This window comes from Varanus komodoensis, unplaced genomic scaffold (genome assembly GCF_004798865.1).
Source record: "Varanus komodoensis strain SLA01 unplaced genomic scaffold, ASM479886v1 scaffold59_1, whole genome shotgun sequence".
Classification (NCBI taxonomy): Eukaryota; Metazoa; Chordata; class Lepidosauria; order Squamata; family Varanidae; genus Varanus; species Varanus komodoensis.
This window is the reverse complement of record NW_025336221.1, coordinates 3,079,157-3,104,113: the sequence shown is the minus strand read 5'-3', so window position 1 is coordinate 3,104,113 and position 24,957 is coordinate 3,079,157. Positions and strand designations below refer to the sequence as shown.

At 44.4% G+C, this 24,957-nt stretch overlaps 1 protein-coding gene across 6 annotated transcripts in view; it reads left to right on the top strand.

Moving 5' to 3' along the window:
- Positions 1-24,957, top strand: part of IKZF4 (IKAROS family zinc finger 4) — an 86,975-nt gene that overhangs the window by 52,185 nt on the left and 9,833 nt on the right. For all 6 annotated transcript variants that reach the window (XM_044449496.1, XM_044449494.1, XM_044449493.1 and 3 more), the window contains 4 exons: positions 1,969-2,229; positions 6,250-6,417; positions 23,252-23,401; positions 24,167-24,298. In XM_044449496.1, coding sequence (XP_044305431.1) covers positions 1,969-2,229; positions 6,250-6,417; positions 23,252-23,401; positions 24,167-24,298 — 711 coding nt within the window. The remainder of the gene's footprint in view (positions 1-1,968; positions 2,230-6,249; positions 6,418-23,251; positions 23,402-24,166; positions 24,299-24,957) is intronic.

The window sequence follows — 24,957 nt, the reverse complement described above, 5'->3', positions numbered from 1 at the left end:
ATCAGGAAGCCCTCATTTCTCAAACGTATATTCCATTACCTGCTTCCGGGGGCAACCCTGTGCTAGATGCTGTCTGTTTTCCAGGTTGTGAGTTTCCACTGCCGTGGAAAGTGCTTACTTTTGCCGGATATGTGAAAGGTTTTTCCATTCCACAATGTGTAGTTGTCTGATTTCATTCACCTATCAGTTATTTGTGTACAGCCTAAACACAGTGACCCAAGACCATTAAATCCTGAGAATCTGTCCACTATTGCAGCTATTTGATTGTACTTATTTTCCTTAGTGGAGAGGAATGCTTTGTGGGTAATATGTGCGAAATGTCCCACATTTACGTGACAACTTGGCAGTCTGATGTGAAACTGAAATTCCAGACTCCTTTCTAGAGAAGTGGTATCATCGCTACCTTATTTATTTTTCCTGCTTTTAAATATTTGAACATGTTTAACACCTTGAAATGGTGTATCTCCTGTACATCATCTGATGAAATTGGATTTACTGGCCTCCTGTGTGTTCTCTTGGCAGGAACTTGCTTTACATCATAGTAGCCCAATTTCTTGTTCACTCCTTGATAAATCAATTGATAGGGGGTTATTCAAAGACCAGATCCCAGGTTTAAATCTACTAACGTGTGTGCATACATATGTGTGCATACATAAGTCTATATGTGAAAACTCTTGCAAATTCCTTTTAAAATAATATTGCAGGGCTACGGTGGTAGAATTCATACCTTATGTCTCAGAAGGCCGCTCTTAAGCTGGTTCCACATTTTGGGGGTAAAACATCCATCACCCCTCTCTAGCTGGCTGGATACCAAGTGGAGGAGCAAGCCTGTTCCTCCATCTATTGATTGGAACCCTGGGGATAGTGTTGGACTAGTTCTCCTTTTGATACAAGCAATATAAGAAGAGTCAGGTTAGATCAGGCCAAAGGTCCATCTAGCCCAGCATCCTCTTGCCAGTGGTGGCCAGCCAGATGCTTCCAGAAAAGCCCAGAGGCAGGCCATGAAGGTCAGATCCCTCTCCTGTTGTTGCCATATGGCACCTGGAAAGTGCCTTGAATGCAGAGCAGCCTTCCCTAACCTGATGCCCTCTGGAAGGGAGGAAATTGTGTGCGGTGTCGACAACTTCATCTGGAGTGTACCAGTTTAGCAGAGGTTAATACAGGAGTTTCATTTAGCTACTACAACTACTTTATTTTTATTTATTTATTTTATTTTAAACTTCTATATACCATCCACTGCCAAGGCCTTGGACGGTCTTACAATAAAACAGAATGGAACACAGCATCCGAATTGATTTTCTATACAATAAAACCCCATGTTACCATCACAATCAAACCTTAAATACTGGGAAAATAAAAAGGGTTTATTTTATTAAAAGGCTACTTGGTGTTAATACTTCTGTCCTCCCATGGGTCTGACCTGTGCAAAGAACTTGGCCTGTCCTGAATGTACTCCCATTCAGTTTCCTTAAAGTCTTGGGATGTTGCTAGAGGGAGGACTCCTAGCATTACTGATGAGAAGGCATTGTGTAGCTATTCCATCTTTTCTTTCTTAACAGATTTCAGCTTCTGTCATAGCCAGAAGACAGCAGAAGCAGCAGGAAAACATAGGAAGGGACGTTGCTGTCTGGACCCCCCATAAAATTCTGTGACTAAGACAAGGTAGTGGGGCCATAGTAGTCTTACCCAGAAGCATACCTAGTATTAGAAAGAAAAGGCATGAAAGGTTATTTTTCCACATCAGGCACACTGCTAGAAATGTCTATCATGCTATCCCTTGGCCTTTGATAATAATAGGGAAGTGTTTTTTATTGATTTTTAATCACTCATTTTGCTTATTCTCAGATTCAAATTCAATTTTTAAACTTTTCATTTTCCAGGCATGTAGCAGTTGTTTTAAAAAAGCATAACCATTTACAAATACTTAATGTAAAGTATTAATATTTTTTATCTGTTTTTCCCTCATAGCAAATTCTATCAAGGTGGAAATGTACAGCGATGAAGAATCAAGCCGGCTGCTATCACATGATGTCCGGCTCATTGAAAAAGAAGAGAGTGTGATTGTTGAGGATTCCCTCTCTGAGCCCCTTGGCTACTGTGATGGGACAGGACAGGAGCCACATTCCCCTGGCGGCATCCGGCTACCCAATGGCAAGCTGAAATGTGACATCTGTGGGATGGTGTGCATTGGCCCAAACGTACTGATGGTGCACAAACGCAGCCACACTGGTGAGCAAGGGCATTGCTACAACTTAAAGGTCTTAGGCCCAGGCCCACATGACACGGAATTGGACGAAAGAGTGCTTCTCAGTGGCACCTTCTCAGACTGGGGAGAGGTAATGAGCAGGGTACCACAGGACTCAGTCCTGGGACCAGTGCAGCTCAACATTTTTATTCATGACTTGACAAGAAGGTGCAGGGAATGCAGATCAGACTTGCAGATGTGGGATAGCTCATACCCTGGAAGACAGAAACAGAATTCAGAGAGATCTTGATAGGCTAGAGCACTGGGCTTAAAGCAACAGATTGCAAGTCAGTAAGGACAGATGCCAAGTTCAGCACCTAGGAAAAGTGAACCAAATGCACAGTTGCAAGATGGGGGATAGTTGGCTCAACAATATTACAAGCAAGAAGGACCTTAGAATTTTTATAGATCGTAAGCTGAATACGAGTCAACAATGTGATGTGGCTGCAAAAAAACAAAAACAAATGCTATTTTGGGCTGCATTAGCTGAAGTATAGCTTCCAAATCATGTAAGGTACTGATTTCCCTCTATTTGGCACTACTTAGGTCTAGTCTTGGACATTGTGTCCAGGTCTGGGCTCTACAGTTTAAGAAAGGTTCAGACAAACTAGAAAAGGTTCAGAGGAAAGCAACAAAAATGATCAGGGGACTGGAAACAATCTTATAAGGAGAGACTGAAAGAAGTGGGCATATGTAGCCTGGAGAAGACAAGGCTGAGGGGAGATATGATAGCACTCTTCAAATCCTTCAAAGGCTATCATGTAAAAGAGGGCCAGGATATCTCTTCAATTGTGTTAAAGTGCAGGATATGGAATAATGGGATCGAGTTACAGGAAGCCAGATTCCAGCTGTACTTCAGGAAAAACGTACTGTCAGAGCAGTGCAGCAATGGAACCAATTACCTAGGGAAGTTGTGGGCTGTCTCACATTGGAGTCATTCAAGATGCAGCTGGCCAGCCATCTGTCAGGGATGCTTTCTTTGGTGTCCTGCATTGGGCAGGGGGTTGGACTCAGTGACCTTATTAGGCCCCTTCAAATTCTACTATTATATGGCACAATTCTACATAAAGTTGCTATGTGCTAGTTTTTTATATATACAAATTTAGAAAGAATTACTAAGGTTTATTAAAATTTAACAAAAGCCACATCCAGCCAATTTGTCATGCAGATCTCCTCAAAATAAATTCTTTGGTTAATTTGTACCTTGTCACAGATCATCTCAAATCAGTAATTTCTCTTAGTCTGCAAATTAATTTTCACCAGTCTGAATAAATTCAGAACAGGAGCGGCTGGTTGTCTTTTTCTGAGCAACATGCACGTGCAAAAATGGCAAAATTTGCACCAGCATTAAGTTTCAGAAATGTTACAGTGCCAGTCCAAAAGCATTTTGTGTTAAGAGATGTTGCGTCATGTCAAGGGGGATGCTGCTTAGGCATCTGTGTTCCCCCTTGAAAAATCATGGCAGTTAAATTAACAAAAAACAATCTTTCATTGGCAGTAAAGGGCACTCAGGTCTCTGAAGCACAGATCTGGACCCCCAGAGAATTCATTCAGGGCCAGGCCCTGTGGGCCCAAGGCTAGCAGCAACCCTGCTGGAGAGCAGGCAAGGCTGCCGGTAAACAGTAGCACTGCGGACTAGCACACATGCTTGGTGCTTGCATAGTGCCTGCAGCAATTAGTTGTCCAAGATGCTGTTTGTTGCACACTCCCTAAGACAACTTGGATCTGGAGTTGCCAGAGATTGAACATAGGGCCTTCTGCATGAAAAACATGCATGACGTGGCAACTGGTGGCCGATGTGATTGGTGGGATGGAGCCAAAGGGTTAGCAGAGGCAGAAGTAACTGCATTTAGTTTGCTACACTATTTTCTCCCTTGCAATACTTAAGCAATGCATAAATAAAATGAAGGTCGTGTGATGCTGTATTTTTCTTAAGACGCTGGATGGTGCAACGTAGCGGAAAGGCAGAGGAGCTGCAGATGTTTTGCACTGGAGCATTTTAAACACACAGAAGTTGGCCACAGGAGGCACTTTGCTCAGAAGGTTTTTAAAGCTTTGGGCAGCCAGTGCCACCGAGACACATGCTTCCTTAAAACATAAATGGCCCAGAACCACTAGAAATGGCGTAGGAAGAAATTGGATAGCCACCAAGAAGCACCAATGACTGAAAAAGAATTGAAAGGCCACCAACAAGCATAACTGGATTATTTTTAAAGTGCTAGAACAATTAACTGAAGAGTATAGTACATAAATCTGTGACATTTTAATTCACCCTAAATCAGTACTGGCTAATCACTATTCATCAGTGTAGGCAGAGAAGGAATCCAATCCATGCTATCCCCTCCCTGCCTGTTAGATTTAGATTGCAGCCAGAGCCAGTTCATTCGTCCTCTATCAATTCAGTTCCTCTAATAAATCCCTCGCTACCACCAGCAGCAATTGCTAAAAGGAAAAGTAAGCCATAGCAGCCAGCAACAACATAGAAGTGATTGTAAATTATCTTGTAAAAAGAAAAATAACATATCCAAAGAAAAGGAGAAACCCCTCTACGATCACCAGTGCTTCCATTAAAGCAAGTTTACATACCAGCTGAACTGTGCTTTCCGACCTTGCTCACCAAGCAAAGGAATAGCAAGCAAGCAAATACCTCTCATGCTTGCTCTCTCCTCCCTTTTCATCTCAAATTCAGGAGTAAATGTTGCAACACGTGTCAGGTTCTCAACAAAGGAGGCAGGCTGCTTGCCTCCTACAACCATCTACTGCAAGCAAAGCATTGCGTTAGAAGGAGTCCAAGTCAGGCAATCGGGCATCCACAGTTTCTGTCCCATCTGATTTCAGTCCCTGATTGGACTGTACAGCTGCAGGGCCACCCACTAGTGATAGAATGCGATGCCCCTTCCTCATCCTGCAAGGCCAGAGGAGCCAAAACTGGCTAATTTGGAGCTCTAGGGGGCTCATCCCCGCAGGCACTCCATGGGAAGTGTCTTACTACAAGGGAGAATTATTTATGCCCATGTGATTGGCATGCACCGACAGTAACTTCACTGTATCTAAAGAATACATGCAAAGCGCATGCAGTTGACCTGTTACCTGAGGCTCCTAGCCCTGCCTAGCTTACCCTGTCCCCAGTTCTCTCTGTGTGCAAAAGTTAAAACAAGTTATATTTTATTGTTCTTTTATTCTATGTTGCATTTATTACCGTTACTTATCACTCAGAGAGCTTCAGCTGTTGGGTGGTGTAGAAATCAAATGAATGAATGAATGAATGAATGAATGAATGAATGAATGGTGCTGTTAGCATTAAACCCTCCAAAATAAATATTTAGAATGTGAAAATTGGTTCCATTCAGGATCTGGATAAATGCTTGTAACCTGGATTAAGGGATCCTGGATTAGGAACAATGAATTTGGCAACAGGATAAACAAAGTCCAATAAACATGTTTTCCACGAAGAAGGATAGTATCACAGAGGGAAAAAGGGCTGGGACAGTGCTTAGTCAATGCAAGGCTCTAGGTCATGGGTCCTCAAACTACGGCCCGGGGGCTGGATCCGGCCCGCCATGGCCATTTATCTGGCCCGTCTCAGAGGTTTTCATTGTGCTGCATGTGTGCCAGCTGCCACCCACCTCGCCCCCCGCGCAGGGAGGCAGCGGCTTGCTCGCGAGGAGATCGTTTTGGACTCGCTCAGAGAAAACAACCTCCGAGCGAGCAAGCCACTGCATCATGCGCCCGTTGCTGCATCATGGCGCGTGCCTGCCCCTGCATTGCCTCACCTTCCCTCGCTGCGCCTGCCTGCCCGCCTGCGCCTCGCCATGCCCGCCGCCCCACCTCAGCACGCACATGCATACCCCGCTCCCACACTGGCCTGCACGCCCCGCTGGCACCCCCTTTCCGGCCCACGCCAGCACCGGCACCTTTCCACTGGCCCCCTGGTGAAAAAGTTGGAGGACCCCTGCTCTCAGTTAACCTCTCTGGGTACTCACTAATGATGATCCTCTTTCCAGGTGAAAGACCATTCCATTGCAATCAGTGCGGTGCATCCTTCACCCAAAAGGGTAACCTCCTGCGCCACATCAAGCTGCACTCGGGTGAGAAGCCTTTCAAATGTCCCTTCTGCAACTATGCCTGCCGGAGGAGAGATGCACTCACTGGTCACCTCCGCACACACTCAGGTGGGTGATGGGCACTTCTCCCACCCTGTTTGTTCATGGCAATTCCTGGTGGATTGGTAGCACTATTTCTTGCTGTGTGGGCTTGGCCCAAGCCACGGCCAGTGGTGGTCAGCTGCTGTTAAAGGTAGGGCCAGTCTCACTTGCTGTCTCCCTGTGTTTCAGCTCCTGTTTCACGTCTGTTGCCTGTAGCCCCCCACTTCTGATTCACCCCCACTTATGCATGTCTCCTTGGTTTTCAGTGTATGTTAGCTCTGTGTTACATCTGTGTCTTACCCTTTCTTCTAAGAGCTCACACTAGCATAAGTAGGACTTGAAAGGTTTCCAGCCCTTCAATGACCATACGCAGATCTGTTTAACAAACTATCTGCACATCATTCTCTAGCCATTAAAAAAGACATTCCTATGATTAGGGCACCCTACTAATTCTAATTGACCCTGAAAATCTTACTCCAGTAGCACCACTTTAGATAAATAACAATTCTATCCAGATGTACCTGCTGGTCCTCATATGCTCTTAAGCTGAGCCTGTGTTTTTCCTTGTTCTCTTAATTAACCTGATATACTCAGGGTCCCCCTGAACAGACCTCATTTGTACCCATTAAGGTTCTTTTGTAGGTATGCATATCTTTTTAAAGCCATGACTGATATAAAAGTTAAAACAAGAATAAATAACTACAAGGACCGTACGTTTCCTTAAAAGTGCTGATCCTGCTTCAGCTTACTCTCCTGGCTTCCATCTCTTCCTTCCACTCTCTGCTGGGTTTTTGTGAGCTGCCAGGTTGCACTCTGCGTTCCTCATCCTCTGCAGGCTAGGCATGAGACTGGGTGGGGTGGTCTTTTTAGCTGGGCATGAGTGTTGCAGTCTTTTATTTAATCTACAGCTCTGGCTTGTTCTAGGTGGAGAGAGTGGAATCCACCTACTTGCTGATCTTTTGCTGTTTTCTCTTTAGCCTTCTGTTTCTGTGTTGCTTTGAGGTTTTTAATGTCCTCACAGGTGTCTATGGCCATCTGTGACTCTTCTCCCACTTTACATTTTGCAGGTTCTAGTCCCCACATGGCTGTGAAGCTCACTGGGTGACTTTGGGCTAGCCACTTACTCGCAGCCTAAGCTGTTTCACAGGGTTGTTGTGGGGATAATATGGAGAGGAGGAGGACCATGTAGGCTGCCTTGGGTTCCTTGCAAGTGGAATCAAGGCAGGATATAAATATAATAACAAACAATAAATAAATACCAAGGAGGCAGAGTCTACAAGTGCTTGCTACATTCTCATTACGATGGTGGTCCCCCATAAGGAATGCAGCCGCAAACAATTCTTGTGATTCCTTAATCAGACAGATTGTGTGGCTCAGTAAGATAGTGTGTTTTTGAGTTGCACAGAGATGATCTTCATGCAGGAGCAATTCATTTCTCTTGTCTGGAAGAGGAGTGTGTAATTCTAGCAACACTGCTGGTCCACTAGAATAGATCAGCTAAATTATTTTGTAGTCTGTCCTCTTCAAAATTGTTAGCATTTTTCTGTGAGATTAAAGTTGAAAGGTGAACTTCTCCCTTCATCTTGGTAATCTGCTTTGTGCCTGACAGGACTGCTTTTAATGAAGGGTAGCATATTGCTATCCTAACTTGTTTGGAGAGTTAACTGCTTCCCCTTTGCCCACTTCCTGGAACCATGTTGGCTCATGTGTGTTCACATTTGTGAACAGCCTCTTGATTTTAGTGGAACTTGGCAGAATGTGGACTTTCTGTGGAAGGCCAGCTTTCAGCAAAATAAAACCTAATTACATTGCTGAGTTTTGGTAAAGACACACAAACTTTCAACTTGTGCCTAAAGGGAATTTATAACTGCTTAATTTGTAAAAGAACAGAAATAAAGATAGAGCACAGTATCTCTGATCTGCTGCCAGGGTCTTTCATCTTCCTTCAAAACTTTGGGAGGACACTTGGAGATGTATCAGAAAATAACTTTAGCTCATCTTTCGCAAGATTTATCAAGTGTGCACCTTTCCAACTGAGCATGGACTCAGTTACACACCGTAGTTGAAGTTTGCACATTTCCAGACTTGCAATTTGCCCCTCCCCCCAAAAAATATGCTCGACAGCATGTCCATATTTGAAAAATGTAGTTGAAAAACATGCATTTTTGAAAAATTGATACAAATAGGTTTAATCAGTGGGAGAAGAATATGTTCTGTTCTAAGATACGCACAATTGATGTATACACAACAAGGCACAGATTTTCATGTGAAAAGAAAAAACTAAGCTTGCAATCCCTTGTGGATTCAAGTCAGAATGAGCTTCAAGATGGAATTGGGAGAACTTTGAGTTCAAGTCTGTTGATTCTGCACGTCCCTGTGGACAATGGGGAGAAATTGGACCTTGGGCATATGTCACCATATTGAGTGCAATCAATTCATTTAAAAAATTCCACACGGAAAAGGAGACATATCAGTGGGAAAGGCCTGATTAGCTTCTGTGTGAGCAAAGGAGATCAGCTCGTTTCATTTCATTTCATTTTTTTTTATTTTTATTTTTTTGCAAGCTTGCGTGGAGGTTGAGGGATGCGACGGAACCATGACAGCTCTCTTCACAGATCACTGTGCATTCTGAGGATGCTATACTGCTGTGTGCCTTGAGGCCTTTGGTCTTCCTGAAGTCTAGAGCAATCAAAATCAGTTGTCACTTCCCCCAACCTGCTTCCACTTGGGTTGTTCATGGTGACAGCTCATCCAATTCTGACCCTTCAGGGAACAAGTCAGTATTTATTTATTTATTTATTTATTTAGAAAATTTCTATGCCGCCCCATTCGCCGAAGCCTCGGGGCGGCTCCAGTAGGTACCTGCAGTGTTATGTATGGATTCAGTACAAGTTTGTGTCTAATTCTGAGACTGATGAAGAACTTGCAGTTTGGGGATTTGTTCCGTAGCAAAGCAGCAAGGTGCTGGTATTTGCCACCAAATGAAACAACTGCCTTTGCAAAGAGCTTTTTCAGGGTCATTGTACTCTGGGATGTCAGAAAAGGCCCTTATGGCTAGCCAAGTGGATTGTGGGAAACAACATAGAACTTTAGTTAAGCCAGTGTTTTATCTTCAGAAGAAGAAAACTGTCTCACCCACTGTAGACATTAGTTAGGACTATCAATCTAATTTCAGCTGCCATGACTCTGTAGAGGAGCTAGTTAACACAGACGTTTTTCACTTCAGATTCTAATATGCCTGGGAGCATATCCCCGTTCTCCCTCTGAGGTGTGGTGATAGATACATCCAATGCTCAGGAATTTTAATACAACAATCCTATTAAATGCAATGGGTGACAGCCCATCGTGAAGGTACTAAGTTGGTGTCCCAGTTTGCCTGCCTGTCTCTGTTTTTGCACAGTCTGGACTAGGTCTCAATCAGGTGCTTAGTCAATTTCTCAGCTTTTCCACTCCAGACTGCAGGTGGGGCATTTACATTACTTGGATATTCCTCTATTCCAAAAGCTAGCCTTCTACTGGACATGCTTGCTTTCTACATGCAGGGCATGTCTTGGCATGTCTTCGTATATCTTCTGATGTGGTACACATCAGACCAAGGTTTACCATCTCAGTGATACTAGGTCAGTTTCACATACTGCTGTTTTCTTGTTTCAAACTATGCCTTTTTCAGTCACTATCAAGAAATGCTCCCAAAACTGGGTTTTACTTCTTTTTGCACATTTTGTGCACGTGTTTTCCCATAGTTAATCTTGAATGCATCTGAAAGGCTCGGAATGGAAGACAGTCACAGGCACCGTAATCCCATGCTATCTGCCAGATCCCAGGTCAGAACTCAATTTTCAAATGTGTTAGAGACTCACCCAAAGAGTGAGGCAGGGGACAAAGAACCAAACCCCAAGGGAGGGGGGATTTAAACTGCAACAACTAAAGTTTAGAGAGAGATCAGCATCCCCGTTAAACTATAGTTCTCAAGCTCCCTTGGAAATATATAGCATAAGATGTCTCTGCTGGCTCTTTCTGTGGTTTTGTGTATATGTGACAAATGGAAGCCTCACAACATGGGATTCTTATGCCATTTAATTCAGCATTTGTTAGAATGTATAATTCCATCCATTCTTTTACCAAACCACTAAGTATTAACACAGTGGGTTATTCACTACAATTGAAGGTTATGTAAGGGTTGTTTCACCATTGTCGTTCACACAACAAGCCACTTTCCCAGTTCTCCTGAGCAAATATTGCATATTCAAAACAGCAGCTACATATAAATGCTTCATGCATTGTGCCTTGTGGATTAAAGAACCCATGATGGACCCCCTATGTCAGGGGTCTCAGACTCGCGGCCCGCGGGCCACTTGCCGGGCCGGGCGGGGCACGGGGAGGGGGAGGGGCCCTGAGGCCTTCAAAGTGCCGGCAGCACCCGGGCCGGCCTCCGGGAGCGACGCGGGATGAGCGGCCCACCACCGCCACTTGATGCGGCCCAGCCTCACCCAGACTCTACTTCCAGCGGCCCCCAGGGAAGTTGAGTTTGAGACCCTTGCCCTGTGTCATGCAAACTGGGACACATGTTAATGCAACTACTTTCTCGTGTAGGATCCTTCCCCCTCTTCCCACTCCAGTTAACAAAAACCAGTAGGAAGGGAACAGCCAGTGGGTCAGGGTGGTGATTAATGACTCCTTGTGAGAGGAAGCATTCCACACTCTCTGAAAGAGGTAATTAATTGTTTGATCACTCCTGAAGAACTCTTCCCTAGACCTGAAAGTTCTTAATTTTATGCTGGTGGCAAATGTTCCTTCCTGGGCAAAGTCTTGAGGTGGGTGTGTGGAGCCAGCTCCAGGCACTCTTGGATGAAACAGATTATCTGGATTCATTTCAGTCAGAGTTCAGGTTGGGTTTTGGCATAGAATGCACTTTGGTTGCTCTGGTGTGACTGTTTGAGCTGGGAATGGGGGCACAGAATTGCATTGCTGTGGTTCTGCTGCTACTTGGATGGTCACCTCCAGAAGGTCATGTTTAGGGAATACTATGGCATTTCTCAGGGGTCACTTTTGTCTCGCTTTTTAACATCTACATGAAACCATTGAGTGGGGATGCCCAACATTTTGTGCTGCGTTGCCAAATGACATGCGGCTCTGCTACTCCTTTTCCTCTTTATCAGGTGAAGCCGATGTGCCTGGCAGCAATAGTGGATGGGATGAGGACCAAGAAACCAAAGCTCAGTCCAGACAAGACTGAGATCCGGTTAGTGGGTGGTTCTTCTGATCCGATAGATAGAGCTCAATTTGTTCTAAATGGGTTTACATTTCCTTAGAAGATTCCAGTTTGTAGCTTGGAGGCCTTCTTGAGCCGTTGTCACTTGAGATGCAGTGATTTTGGAGGCATGGAGTGCCTTCTGCCAGCTTTGGCTGTATGGTCAGAGAGGATCTTATCTCAGTAAACTATACCCTATGCCTTCAGGTTAGAGTATTGCGATTCACTCTATGTGGACTTCCCTTGGAGACTGTTCAGAAGCTGTGGCTTATGCAAAATGGAGCAGCCAGATCAATAATCGGGACCAGAAGGTCAGAACATATAAGACTCACTCTGATCCACTTGCACTGACTGCCTGTATGCTTCCGAGCCCAATTCAAGGGGCCGGTTTGAACCTATAAAGACTTGCACGGCTTGGGACTGCAATGCTTGTCAGAGCATCTCTCACAACCTGAGTCTACCTGGACATTATGCTTAACATGTGAGGCCATCTCCTGCATACCACCTCCAAAGGAGGCTCAGAGGGTGGGAGCAAGAGCAAAGGTATGGTGATCTCTCCAGCAAAACCTGCCTGGCTCTCTGTCACGTTTTCAGCACCAGGTAAGACTGTATTCTGTGAGGTGTTTAATGACACATAATAACATTCAAAGGTGTTTGATAATGCGATGGGGCATTTGTGTCAGCTGCTGTTGAGTAGTTTGCTTGTACTGGAATTATTTTGGCTGCTGAATTTGTTTTTTAAAAAACTGTATATTGAAACGTGTTAAGTTTTTTTTATACTCTTTTATGCTATTTATATTGTATTTTATTTTGTGATTGTTGTGAACAGGTCATAGATCTTTGGCTATTGGGTAGTATAGAATTGAAATAAATAAATATATCATCATCATCTTCAATATTATGTTAATAGTGCCACAGATGAAGGTTTGTGCAACAAAGCCTTATTCTGACCATTCTCAGGATAAGTTTTAATAGGAGAGGCTTCTAGCTATTTATTCTTTCAATTATTGGTGATGGTTTTTGCATGGTGGGGGGAGATCCTTTTCCCATATAAGAACAGTGCACTGTGCTCTCTTGAACTTCTTGTTATCCTTATCACTGGTTCATCCTTCCAACTCCTGCTAAGATTTTGATACCCCGAGGCAGTGAAATCTGCAGGAACAATTTTGCTATGCAGTAGAGGAGAGAATTGTATGGACACCAGTGTGTGTTGGTTTGAATTTCTATTCTTCAAGACCCTGACAGTTCAGGAAACTGAGTTATAATTAACAACCAAAACCTAAAATAAAAAGAAATCTTAAACACTAAATCCCTGACTTAAACATTCCCACTAAAAGCCTACTTAAATAAAAAGATTATGCAGTGCTTTCAAAAGATACCTGGAACTTGGTGATTCCCCAGATGAAGGAAATATTATAGGTGAGGGGTAGCCTGTGCTTAGAATACTGTGTCGTTGGAGAATGAAATTGCTGTGCAGATGGCTTACTGAACTGTGTTCCTTCTTACTGAACTGTGTTTTTTTTTTAAGTAACTGTCATGGGATATTTAGAAGGATATAGTCTCTTTTAAACCCTCACAGAGGCAACAGCTTTGTAATTACATGCACAGCTTTGGTACTGGGACCAAGAAAGGGCTCTATAATCCAGGGCTGTGTATAATCTATATTCACCAAAATGCAGAGCCTCTGCTCTCAATACTCAAATTATGTGCTTAACATAAATTATGCAAAATGTGCCTAGACTTTGGCAGCAGAACCTAAAGTGAATGGATATTGATGGGCACAGAAAATATACACATGCATGCACGAGCATGGTATATGTAGGCATTTGAGATGCTGATTATTTATTTATTTATATTTATTTATTAAAACATTTCTATGCCGCCCCTTGCTGAAGCCTCGGGGCGGCTCACAGCACAAAATAAAATACAATAAAATACAAAAATAACAATATATGATTATTGCCTCCTGGTTTGTGAAAGCCAGTGAAAAAGCCAGATTCAGCTCCCATTTCAAGTAGCCCCTTTATTAGCCCCTCTATTTGTTCCACTGTATATTATCGTTGTTAGCCTTCTCCTCTGTGAATGTTTACTCCTTGTTTAAAGCCAGTCAAGTTGATGGCCATCACTTTTTTCTGTGGCAGTGAATTCCATAGTCTATGCAGTATATGAAGCAGTCTTTCCTTTTTTCTGTCCTGATTTTTTTGTTATTTAGTTTCATGGGATGATCCTTGATTCTGGTATCATGAGAAACAGAGAAAAACTTTTCCCTCTCCTCTTTCTTTACACCATGCATAGTTTTATACCCTCCTGTCCTGTCATCCCCCCCCCCACCACACACACACTTACTATCCATTTTTCTAAACAAAACAGCCCCAAATATTGTAACCTCTCCTCACAAGGAGTTTCTGCAATCCCTTCATCATTTGTTGGGCCTTTTTGAAAACCTTAGCAGCCCTACAATAGCTTTTTGAAGTGACTTGATGAAAACCATAGACAGTATTCTAAGTGTGGTCACACTGTACATTTGTATAAAAGCATTTTTGTTGCCTGTTCCTCCAGCTTGGGCAAATCCTTTTGGAGCTCTTCCATATCCCTTTTTGCTTAAGCGTCCAAAATAATTTAGTACCCTGATAACCTCTTGGTCTGAGTAGTTTGTGCCATGGTCCAGAAATAAAAGTTTGAGTGAATCAGTGTTGGAAATCTCAGCCTCAGTAGAACAATCTCTCTTAGGGCTTTTGTAGGACTGCTTTGTTAAAGTTGGGTGAGGAGGAGGGAGTTGCTATACCTGCACTGGAAGCTCTCTTATACCAAGTCTGTATTGTTTAGGTCAGCTGCCAACCTTGTGTCCCCCAGATGCTTTGCATGTCAACTGTCTTAGACCCCAGTCTGCATGGTCAGCCATCAGGGATGCTGAAAGCTGTAGTACAGTATATATATGGAATGAGAGAAAGTTGGTCCACAGGTATTGGCAAAAGCTCCAACTTTTCTGACAGAAGTCTTTCCCAGGCCTGAGCTGAAGTTGCCAGGGACTGAATCTGGAGCCTCCTGCATGCAGAACCGGAGTATTCATTCCCCTGTACTTTTGCCACCCCCAGTTTTGTGCATGCATTGCCAACTCTGCCCAACAACCCTGATATTGGTCAGGACACTGAGGAATGTTTTGCCTGTTATTTTTTCTCAGAAAAAGAAAAGGCACTTAGCATTTGTAATAAATATTGACAAAGACTTAACAGTGAAATGCAGTTCCCTACAAAAATGGCTGTTTAGAAGACCTTACAGTCAAGACTTTATCCTCCTTTAGAAAAGTATGCTTTTTTTTTCCCCAAGGCCTGACCTGCAATTTGATTGGTACATTTTGTGTGCCATTAACCCTCCATGTGTCTGGGCCCAAAATGAGAAGCAGCTGAGAACAGGTACATAAAATATGCCCAATTCTAATATTTTTTAGAATATCAAAGAAAAATAGTCAGCATAACAGCAGAGTATTAATATGCAGTAGAGGGTTGGGGAGAGAAATGACACTATCCTCATCAATGTTTAGCTATTTCAGTTGTAAAAATAGTTTATCCCACCTGGGGAGGATGAGCAAGGAATGTCTTTTTCCCCTCCCCTCCCTGCTCCTTAACCTGACATGTGTGTTTCATGCCATCCCCCTGGGTGATGCAGTTGCTTTCATCTCTGAAGATCTGCCTCCAAAAAAGTAAAGATTTATAACCCAGATCAAACACATCACATCAGTTAGAAATAGATCAGAAGCTGTATCTACACATGGGATCACTGATGACTCTTCTCCCATGTGACTCTCTCTCTCTCTCTCTCTCTCTCTCTCTCTCTCCCTCCACATACTTTCTCTCCCCCCACCCCACTTTCCATGTAACCCAGTAAATAAATGAATTGGGAATTTGCATTCAGCGGATTTTGCTACAGATGCACATTCTACATTTAAATTTCCCTTCCCACTGATTCTGGGGAGGGCAGGCAGGTAAAATGCCTTCCCTATTGTAACTTGAATTGGGTTGTGAAAAAAAATCTTCTTAATCATAGTATACAAGGGGCTGTAAACAGCACCATTGGATACGAATGACACTATAAAGATGTTTCATTTGGTAATTATGTTTTGCTGGTAATTGTGTTTTCTTAAAAACAAAGAATGGTCTATGCTGCGGGTGGCATACAGGAGGAGAAGATGAAATAGAGACAGTGCCGCGTGTGCACGACATGCGAAGCCAGCTTGTGAATGAGCTACGTGGTGTGGGCTACATCAGGGACAGCAGCTTGCAGCCCTCCACGTGTTTTGGCTGCTGCCTCACATAGTCAGCATACCTATGTTGAGGAATGACGGAAGTTACAGACCAAAACATCTGGAGGGTCACAGATCGCCCACCCCGAGCTATGTGGACCAATAGATCTGGCTTGGTATAAGACTGTTGTGCCTAACTAAAGCTTCAGACATCTTGGCTGCTCCTGAGAGCCAACAAAAAGTTAAGTGTCGTCAAGGCCACGTCCCTTGCAATGTACCTTCAAAATGCTGCACGAGCTAAAGACAATTCCATGTTCCCTTCCATTGCCTAAATCTGGATCTGTGATTATTCCTGGAATCCTGCTGCACTGCCAGCGTGCTCTGAGTGCCTCCAAAGAACGGCAGCAGCACAAGGCTATCCCTCAGAGTTCTTCGTGTGCCTCCAACTGCACCCACAATTTTGTCCATCTTTATTTTTTTAAATTAATCGCACACACATGCATGCATGCTTGAAAAAAGTTCAGAAGCCAGGTTCTCCTTTGTATTCCTGAATTCGCTGCCGATCAGCTCTTTTTCTTCCACCACACCCTTTCCCAGCACTTGGTGTTGCTATTTACCCCGCTCCCCAATCCCTAGCCTAGTGCTCTTTCCCACCTCTTTACCTTTCCATTCCTCTTACCTCCTGGTCCTTAACCTTGATTTTTTTCCCCTGTCCTTCCCAGCACCATCTTTTGTTCTATACACAACAAACCCACAGAACAGGGAATGGCTGAGCCCGTTCCAGAAATTCTTCAGTAGCTGGCAATTCAGTTTCTTTTCTGCTGGGGATATTTGGCCATGGTTCTCAAAGCCTTCCACAGACATTCCCAAAGGGAAACATAACCAGTTGCCAGAATATGCTCTTTCCTAGTCTTCCCCAGTTCATTCTCTGGCCTAATTGTATGTAATGAGGAGCCACCCTGGGTCAATTTCCCTGCAAGGCTTTTTATTGTGATGTGGCAGCTACTGCTCCAGATATTTTGGGGATGATGGGCATGCACTGTAACTTCTCATGATGTGCAGCACCAACCAATGTGGGTTTTGGGGTGGTTGACAAGCCACTTGGAATCCAGGGACTGTTTTAGGGTTGTGGGCGATTTGTTGGGTGGCTGGGCCCATGCGTAACAAAAATCTGTGCCGCACCCCCACCATGCCTTGAATATACACGATGGTGGAGACCAGAAATTCCTCCTGGAAATTCACCCACAGTGGCTTCTCCTTACCCATGAGCCCACGGTTTGTTCTGTCTTAGTTAGGTCAAGAAACAGACTGTTACCCTTCCCCACAGTTCCCTTTCACTCCCAACATATGTGGAGGTTTATTAATTATCACAGCTGCATTTGACAGAGCACAGTTGCAGTGAAGCGAACTTGCTTTTGGTGAATGTTTTGCTCCTTTGGCTACTTCCCAGAAGTGCCTCTAGCTACACTGCTGGCTTTTATGGCCATGAACTCTTCTGCCCGTTCTACTGGCTGCCTGCAGGCCTGGCCTGAAAGTGTGCATCCCCAGCCTACAAACAATCCTGAGCAGTTTCCTTTTCTTTTGGCTGAGACGAAAAGGGGCCCTCCTGTCTGGTGCTGAGAGTTGTCTGTTCCAAAAGCAGGTGAAATCATGTGTCATTTTTCAGGGCAAATGCTCTCTGAAAGAAAATGATGTGACAATTGAGTTATGTCTGAGTTGGCACCTGTGTCTGATGCATGTTCTGACCCCACACTTACTCATAACTGTTGACTCCTCGGTTTCTTTTATGAAGAAAGGAGGGGTCACTCCATTGCTCCTGTACTTCTCCTTACTTTACCACTATTCTTTTATTGTTTTCTGCTTCTTAGTTACACAGTTTAATCCAAATTAGAATTCATTAATCTATTTCTGATGTGTTCTTGATGTATGTGTTCTTTCTCTCTATTTTCCTGTTGATTTCATTGCTTTTAGAATATTTACCAAGACCATGTCTTGTTCTTTCCTGTGCACATTGCTTAATCCTTTGTAGACATAAATTCCCTGTTAGGTTTTAATTAAATATTATCTTGACCACAGTGTGCTCACCAGACTTGGAGTCAGCCCATTCTGTTTTCCAGCACCAGAGATCAGTCTGACTCCATTTCCCCAGCATGACTTAGCAACTCTCGGGTTCTGTTCAGCTGCTTACCTCTTTTTCCTATGGCCTTTTCCAAAACAAGCCAGACCAAAGAGGGATGATAAGCACCCATCTTAACAAGGTCTTTCCTCTTGAAGTAACTACAAAAGTTTTAAACTCAATGAGAAGAGCACAAGTAGAACCCCAATCTAGTTTTAAGCATAAGCTTGTCTTTCAAAATACCAGTATGGAAGTCATTAAAAGAACAGTTTTCAAGGAGCAACTACCTAGCTGAGAACAGCAGCATAGAATGATGGAGTCCTGGGTTCGAGCTGTTGGTATCTAAATAGCTGGTGATTTGGGGATTCTGATTTCTGACAGGGCGTACAGATTACCTTATTGGCACCTCCCCCAGGGCTGGGTTAAGCAGTTTGCCATCCCTCCTCTGCCAGTTGATGCAATGGAACATACAGGAGGCCTTTTATCTGTTGGAGGCTCCTGAGGGAAGCCTTCTCTGGACTATGAGCCTGGAAGGTGTTAGTTTGCCAATGAGTTCGGCTTCCTGCGCTTTTCTCAGTTTCCCTGCAGGATTTTAAACTAAGGACACCCCCCTGCTCTTAACCAGTTACTCTCTTTGACCTCACAAAAACCCTATGTGCAAGTCACTCTTATTCCTGTTTTACAAATGTTCTCTCTAAGCAAGTCACGAGGCAAAGATGCAACACATGAACCTTCAGTGCTGGAGAAGCACTGTGCATCACTTAGGTGAGATGATTGAAGAGTACGTTTCAGTAACTGGGTATTGCCCTAGACACTGCTTCTCTAATAACGCGCTAACGTTTCTTCTTCAATAAACAATTGCTTGAAGCTTAAACTATAGCTGCATCCTGCCAAATCATATTACCGCTGCACAAAATGTTCCCAACTGGTGGTTTCATGTGCCACAGCTGGTGCAGCAAAGTTAGACATATAATGTAAATTGCTGCTCCTACTGATGGTTACAATTCTTTTTGTTCTGTGTCTGTGCTTTTGTTTTGTATCTGTACCTTCCAGAAATGGCTCACACTGATCTGGCTGGAGCAGTGAGTGTTTGAGTAGGCAACATCCTTGTACATGTGTCTGCTGGTCAGATGTTTTCCATGGGGGTAAGAAGGGCCCATGCTCATCCTCCATGTGCTTTGGAGATTTCCCACAGAAAACCAAACATTCTGCAAGGAGAGTAGGATTAAACAAACTGAGTTCCAGTCTGTATTGACATTACTGGTCCTGTTGTCCATTCATTTGGCCAAACATGACAAGACGGTCATCCCCAATCTTTTACTTCAAAGCCACAATATCTCCCTCCCCAGAACCATCAAAATCGGAGGAAAGGCAACTCCTTCAGCAAATGGCTCATTTGAGTTCCCCATTCTCATTCATCTTTCTGCTTGTCACGCCATCTTTGGATCTCAGTGTCAACCTTTATTTTTGTGCAGACTTCAGTTGCAGCTGAATCCTGGGAGCTTTTGATAATAGAGAATTGAATTTGATAGCTTACCTCCTTTTTCTGACATCCATTCAATAGTGCTATCACCTGTGTCATATTCCTCCTCACCAACTCAACAGTGGCTCCTGTTCTCACTGTTTTAGGTGCTGAGAAAAGATGGAGGACTTCATCCAGTTTGGGATTTTCAGGATGTTAATGTCTTTATTACCACTGGAAAACTCAGGATGGGAACTTTATCTTCAATTTCCCCCCTTTTCACATGTAGTTTAGCGGTTCACCTGCATTAATTTCAAGGACACATATTTCCAGATTGTCCTCAAGGACTCATATCAGTAGTTCCTCCAGTTCCTCAGAAGCTTACCAGTTTCAAGTCCTCCCATTATCCTTGTGAGAACACCACAGGTTTCCACCAGTTGTATGGCACTTACATCTGCCTTCCCCATACACAAATATATGTATATCTTGAGGAGTGCTTGCTGGTGGCACAATTGAGAACTGAGCTGCTTATTGCAGTTGCAGTAGACTTTTAACTCAAATAGGGTCTCTGTGTCAACATGGAAGACTTAAAGCTGGCTCTTGCACAGACTGTTCATCAGACCTATGCTGGATGCTTTCTCTGGTCGAGCTCATGTACAAAAGGATGGCCTGCATATCTTACCAGCTTGGCAAGGAAGGTGCTGTCCCAAACTCTGATGCGCCTCCACCATCCAGAACCATTTGAGGCTGATAGCAGCATCTGTGGCAGTGGTCTGATTTGCATGTCTCAGAAAGAGTCCACTCCAGGATTGGTTCATCAGAGCTCTCTGCCCAAACACCAATGCCCATTGGATTGAGTTGCAGCTTCCACAAGGGGTTCAGGCCTCCTTCATTGGTGGACAATTCAATGCAGCTTCAGAATGGAATCCCATTCATGCAACCATCACCCACTGGAGCAATCGCAGTAGATGCTTGTCTTCTTGGGTGGGATGCTTACTGCAGTATGATGAGCATTCAGGGCGTTTGGTCCAATGTAGAGAGACAGCATCACATCAACTCCTTGGAGTTATTTCAGTGTCCGACAAGCATTACACTCTTTCACGTCAGCCCTTCTGCCCCATTACACTGGATCATCACTGAAATACGATAATCATATGGCATATAAACAAACAGGGAGGCATATGTTCTCTACATCTAAAGCATCTCATGATCAACGTACAGAATTGCCTGATCTGGAGGAAGATTGCACTTCTACTTTTGTATTGCTGGTACAGACAGTTTCCTTATGGACTCTCTCAACTGCTCCTATTAGTTTTTCACAAGTGGAGACTAGATGTAAATGTCAGAGCTTCCTTCTTCCAGTGATAAACTCTGTTTATCAACTTGTTTGTCACTCCAGAAAACACAGCCTGTCACCTGTGTTACACCTGAATGGAAGTAGGCGCTGCTTCCTTAGGGGATGCTTTTCTCCAGCAATGGACAGGAAGTCTTTTATGTATTTCCCCTATTTTCTTTCTTGATGAAAGTCCTGAAGAAAATACTGGAGAACAATATGGACTTCATTGCATCATTGTGGCTGAGGGGACCAAGATTTGCCCCTTTTTCGCATAGCTGAAAGGGACAGTTTTATTGACTTGCACTCACCCCAGCTGTACTGACATTGAACACAGATTTGACATCTGGACTTCCAAACTCTCAAGCTAAGAGCATAGAGGCTTGGCTTTTTCACCAACCACCAACTTTTGAGGCAATGATCCAAAGCTCACCAAACCAAGTGGAAGTCATTTTCCACTTTATTTCTTAAGGGTTTAGAGCTTTTGTTCAACATGTTTTGCCTTTCCTGCTCTTGCTTTTTCAACCAGGTTTAAGCCTTTCCTCTTTCAAGATATATCTCACTGCTATATCCACTTCTCATCTCCCAGCTAATTGTTTTTCTGTCCCTGATTGATTAATACCCAGTAATGAACTAATTTCTTCAGGGAGCTTGGAAAGTCTGTCCTGACTCAACAGAGCCTGAGTACTCAAAGCACTTGCTTCCAAACCCTTTGAATCTCCAGTGACAGTGGACTTGTGCTTGCTATCCTGAAGGATAGCTTTTTGGTGGCTGTAATGATCTGGTGAGCTTTGTGCCTTCAGAGCTGATTCTTCATATATTATTATGTATAGTCATGGTAGTACTATGACCTGATCTAACTTTCCTACCAAAGGTGCTTTAGATTTCCATCTAAATCAGGCCATTGCCTTGCCTGCCTTTTTCCCATCTCCTGCTTCTCCCTTAGAAATCTCTGCCTGTGCATGACTTGAGACTGACCCAAGCTTCCTACAAGGCGCAGACAGCATATTTTCAAAAGACTCCATGTCTCTTCATCTGCTGCGGGAGGCAATGAAGGGGCCTATCAGTCTCTTCTCTCCTGGATCCTACAGACAGTCCTGCTGGCATGCTGGCTTACTGGCCTTGAGCTTAAAGGAACAGTCCAAGCCCACTGCTCACCTCTGGGCAGGAGGTGACGTTGGTGGAACTGTCACAGGCCTCTATATGGGTGATGCCATCCACCTTCATTTGGCATCATTTGGCTAGTAAGGGAAGATGAGCTCTTTCGGACAGTCAGTCCTACCTTTGACAGTCTGTGGAACACTCCAGCTCACCATAGGTAAGGCAGTTTGCCAGTTCCCCACATGTATTTTATTTTATTTTTTTATTTTTCAATTTATATCCTGCCTTTTTTCTACAAGGGGCTCAAGGCAGCTTACATCTCCTCCTCCATCTTATCCCCACAACAACAACCCTGTGAGGGAGGTTGGGCTGAGAGTCTGTGACTGGCCCAGTCACCCAGTTGGCTCCATGGCTGAGCGGGAACTAGAACCCAGCTCGTCTGAGTCCCAGTCCCACGCTCTTAACCACCACACCACACTGGCTCTCATGTATGATGCACCAAGACCATGAAGAAGAACATGTCGCTTCCCTGTATCTGTTCTTCTTCAAGTGGTCATCTCTGCATTCACACAACCCACTCCCCATCCCCGCTTGGTGTTGATATCAAAGCGACATTGTTTTGTACAGTGAAGAAGAATGTAGGTGTGCATGTCGTTTTTTTTCCTGTACTGAAGTATGCATTTAACTTCTCTCAGTACCATATGGGTGCTGATCTTTGTACCAAAGTAGTACTTAGATTTTAGTTCTGAGGCCACACTAGGTGGTCTCTGGGAAGTAATGGAATGAGTGGGAACACCTTGGAGACGTGCGTGATACCCGAGTGGCAGAGGGTTCCTGCCAAAAATTCCTCTGCTACGGAAGCTTCCCAAATTGAGGCTCTGAGCAGGCAACCACTTGAAAAACTACAGTCACAGGTTTGCAACAACATGTCATTATTTGCATATTCAGTTTGCTTTTGCTCAGACCATTATAGAATTCCTAGGAAATGGTATGCATTTTATACAGATCCATGTATGCATATTTTTAAGACTCAAAAAAAATTTTTTTTGTTGCCTTTCCTGAGTACCTTCCTAGAGAGGGGGACAAGGGTATAGACTGAGCAGGACAGAGAATTTTTTCCTCACATTTTCCCAGTGGAAAAAGTGAGAGGAGAAGAGCGACCAAGCTGTTTGCAGAGGTCTTTTTTAAAGGTAGCTCTTAGGCAAGTATCAGTTTGTGCCTGTCTCTTTCCATTGTTCCGGCTGCAGGCAGGCTGTCTACCCTTCCCGGTCCTTGCTGACTCAAAAGATTGCTGCGATGGTTCAGGAACTGCACAAACCTTCTTACGGTACCCTGTCTTGGTTTTGTTTCCGCTCCAGTCTCCTCGCCCACAGTTGGCAAGCCCTACAAATGTAACTATTGTGGCCGCAGCTATAAGCAGCAAAGCACGTTGGAAGAGCACAAGGAACGCTGTCACAACTACCTGCAGAGTCTTAACACTGAACCACAGTCGCTGGCTGGCCAGCAAGGTAAGTCTGCTGCCAGACTGAGCCAGCCAAGCCTGAGGCATGTGTCGTCAGACAAGACCTTCACAGCTGTGCAAATATCCAAACAGATGAGCAGGATCGGTGTGGGTGGCACAGTCTAGGTTGGCAACTGCAATGCAAAGCCCCTGTCCTAGTTGGCACGGCACCGCCACTTTGTGCCACCTTTGCCCTCCCTCCTGGTCTAGGGTTATAGTTACTGCCGAGCATTACATTGTCTGTTTGGGAGAAGTCACCAGCTAGGTAGTGGAAACTGGAATGCTGTTTCTAAGATAGGTGAAAATTGGGGTTTTGTGGGGGCTGGCGCCTAGGGATGAGCCAGGAGAATAGAATCCAGATGGGTTGGGTCCAAGTTAGCATTAGGGGTAGTTGCATCCCTGTCAGTTTTGCATGGCGCCTTTTTCTGCCTCCTCAAGACACTTGCCACATGCTGATTTCATAACATGGTCCAGGCCCCTAAAAGGGATGGGACAAGACGTTGACAACAACAGCGTTCCATTTACATCCTGCTTTTCTTCCGCTTGTGAGGAACTCAAGGCAGCTTACATGACTCCATTTCATCCTCACAACAATGGTCCTGTAAGGTAGGTTGTGCTGAGAGTCTGTGACTGGTCCAAGTCACCAGTGAGCTCCATGGCTGAGTGGGGACTAGATTTTGGATCTCCCGGGTGCCCAGTCCAACTCTCTCACCACCACACCACACTGGCTGTAGGCAGCCAAAACTAAAGCCCGTATTTGCTTCCTTACCAGGTGACGAGATGCGAGATTTGGAGATGGTGCCGGACTCCATGCTTCACTCCTCAGCCGACCGGCCAACCTTCATTGACCGACTGGCAAACAGCATCACCAAACGAAAACGCTCCACACCTCAAAAATTTGTGGGTAAGGCGCTTCTCCCCAGTTCTGGGCAAATGATGACAAGATGATAGGGCTCTCGACTGTTGACAACTGGTGTATTGTAGCAAAGGGGGGCAGCTTCTCTTCTGACCTACAACTCCCATATTCCTCACCATTGGATATACTGGCCAGGGCTGATGGAAGCTGTGGGCCAGAACATCTAGTTGCCCGCCCCTGTGCCATGAACTGTCTTGAGTGTTCCTCTGTGTTCTGTCCGGTCCTGAGTTCTCAACCCACAGTCGCTTGCACAGTCCTCCCTGCCAGAGCCTAGGAATGCGACTGGATGTGGAATCCCACTCCTGGTAGCACAGTGGCAGCTACTGCCATGCTCGAACTTGATGACCATGTTGTGATTACCAGACCAAGGGTTCTGGTCCCACCTATTCTGGTTGCCTTGCAATATTTATCATTAAAATCCACAACAACCTAAAACAATACAAAATGCAATATGACAATTTGTTGTTTTGTCACAAAGTCATGCACAACCCGTCATGACCAAATGGACAACATTCCTCCAGGCTCTCCTGTCCTCCACCATCCCTCAGAGTCCACCTAAGTCCACACCCACTGCCCCAGTGACTCCATCTAGCCACCTCGTCCTCTGCCATCCCCTTCTCTTCTTGTCGTCAATCATTCCCAGCATT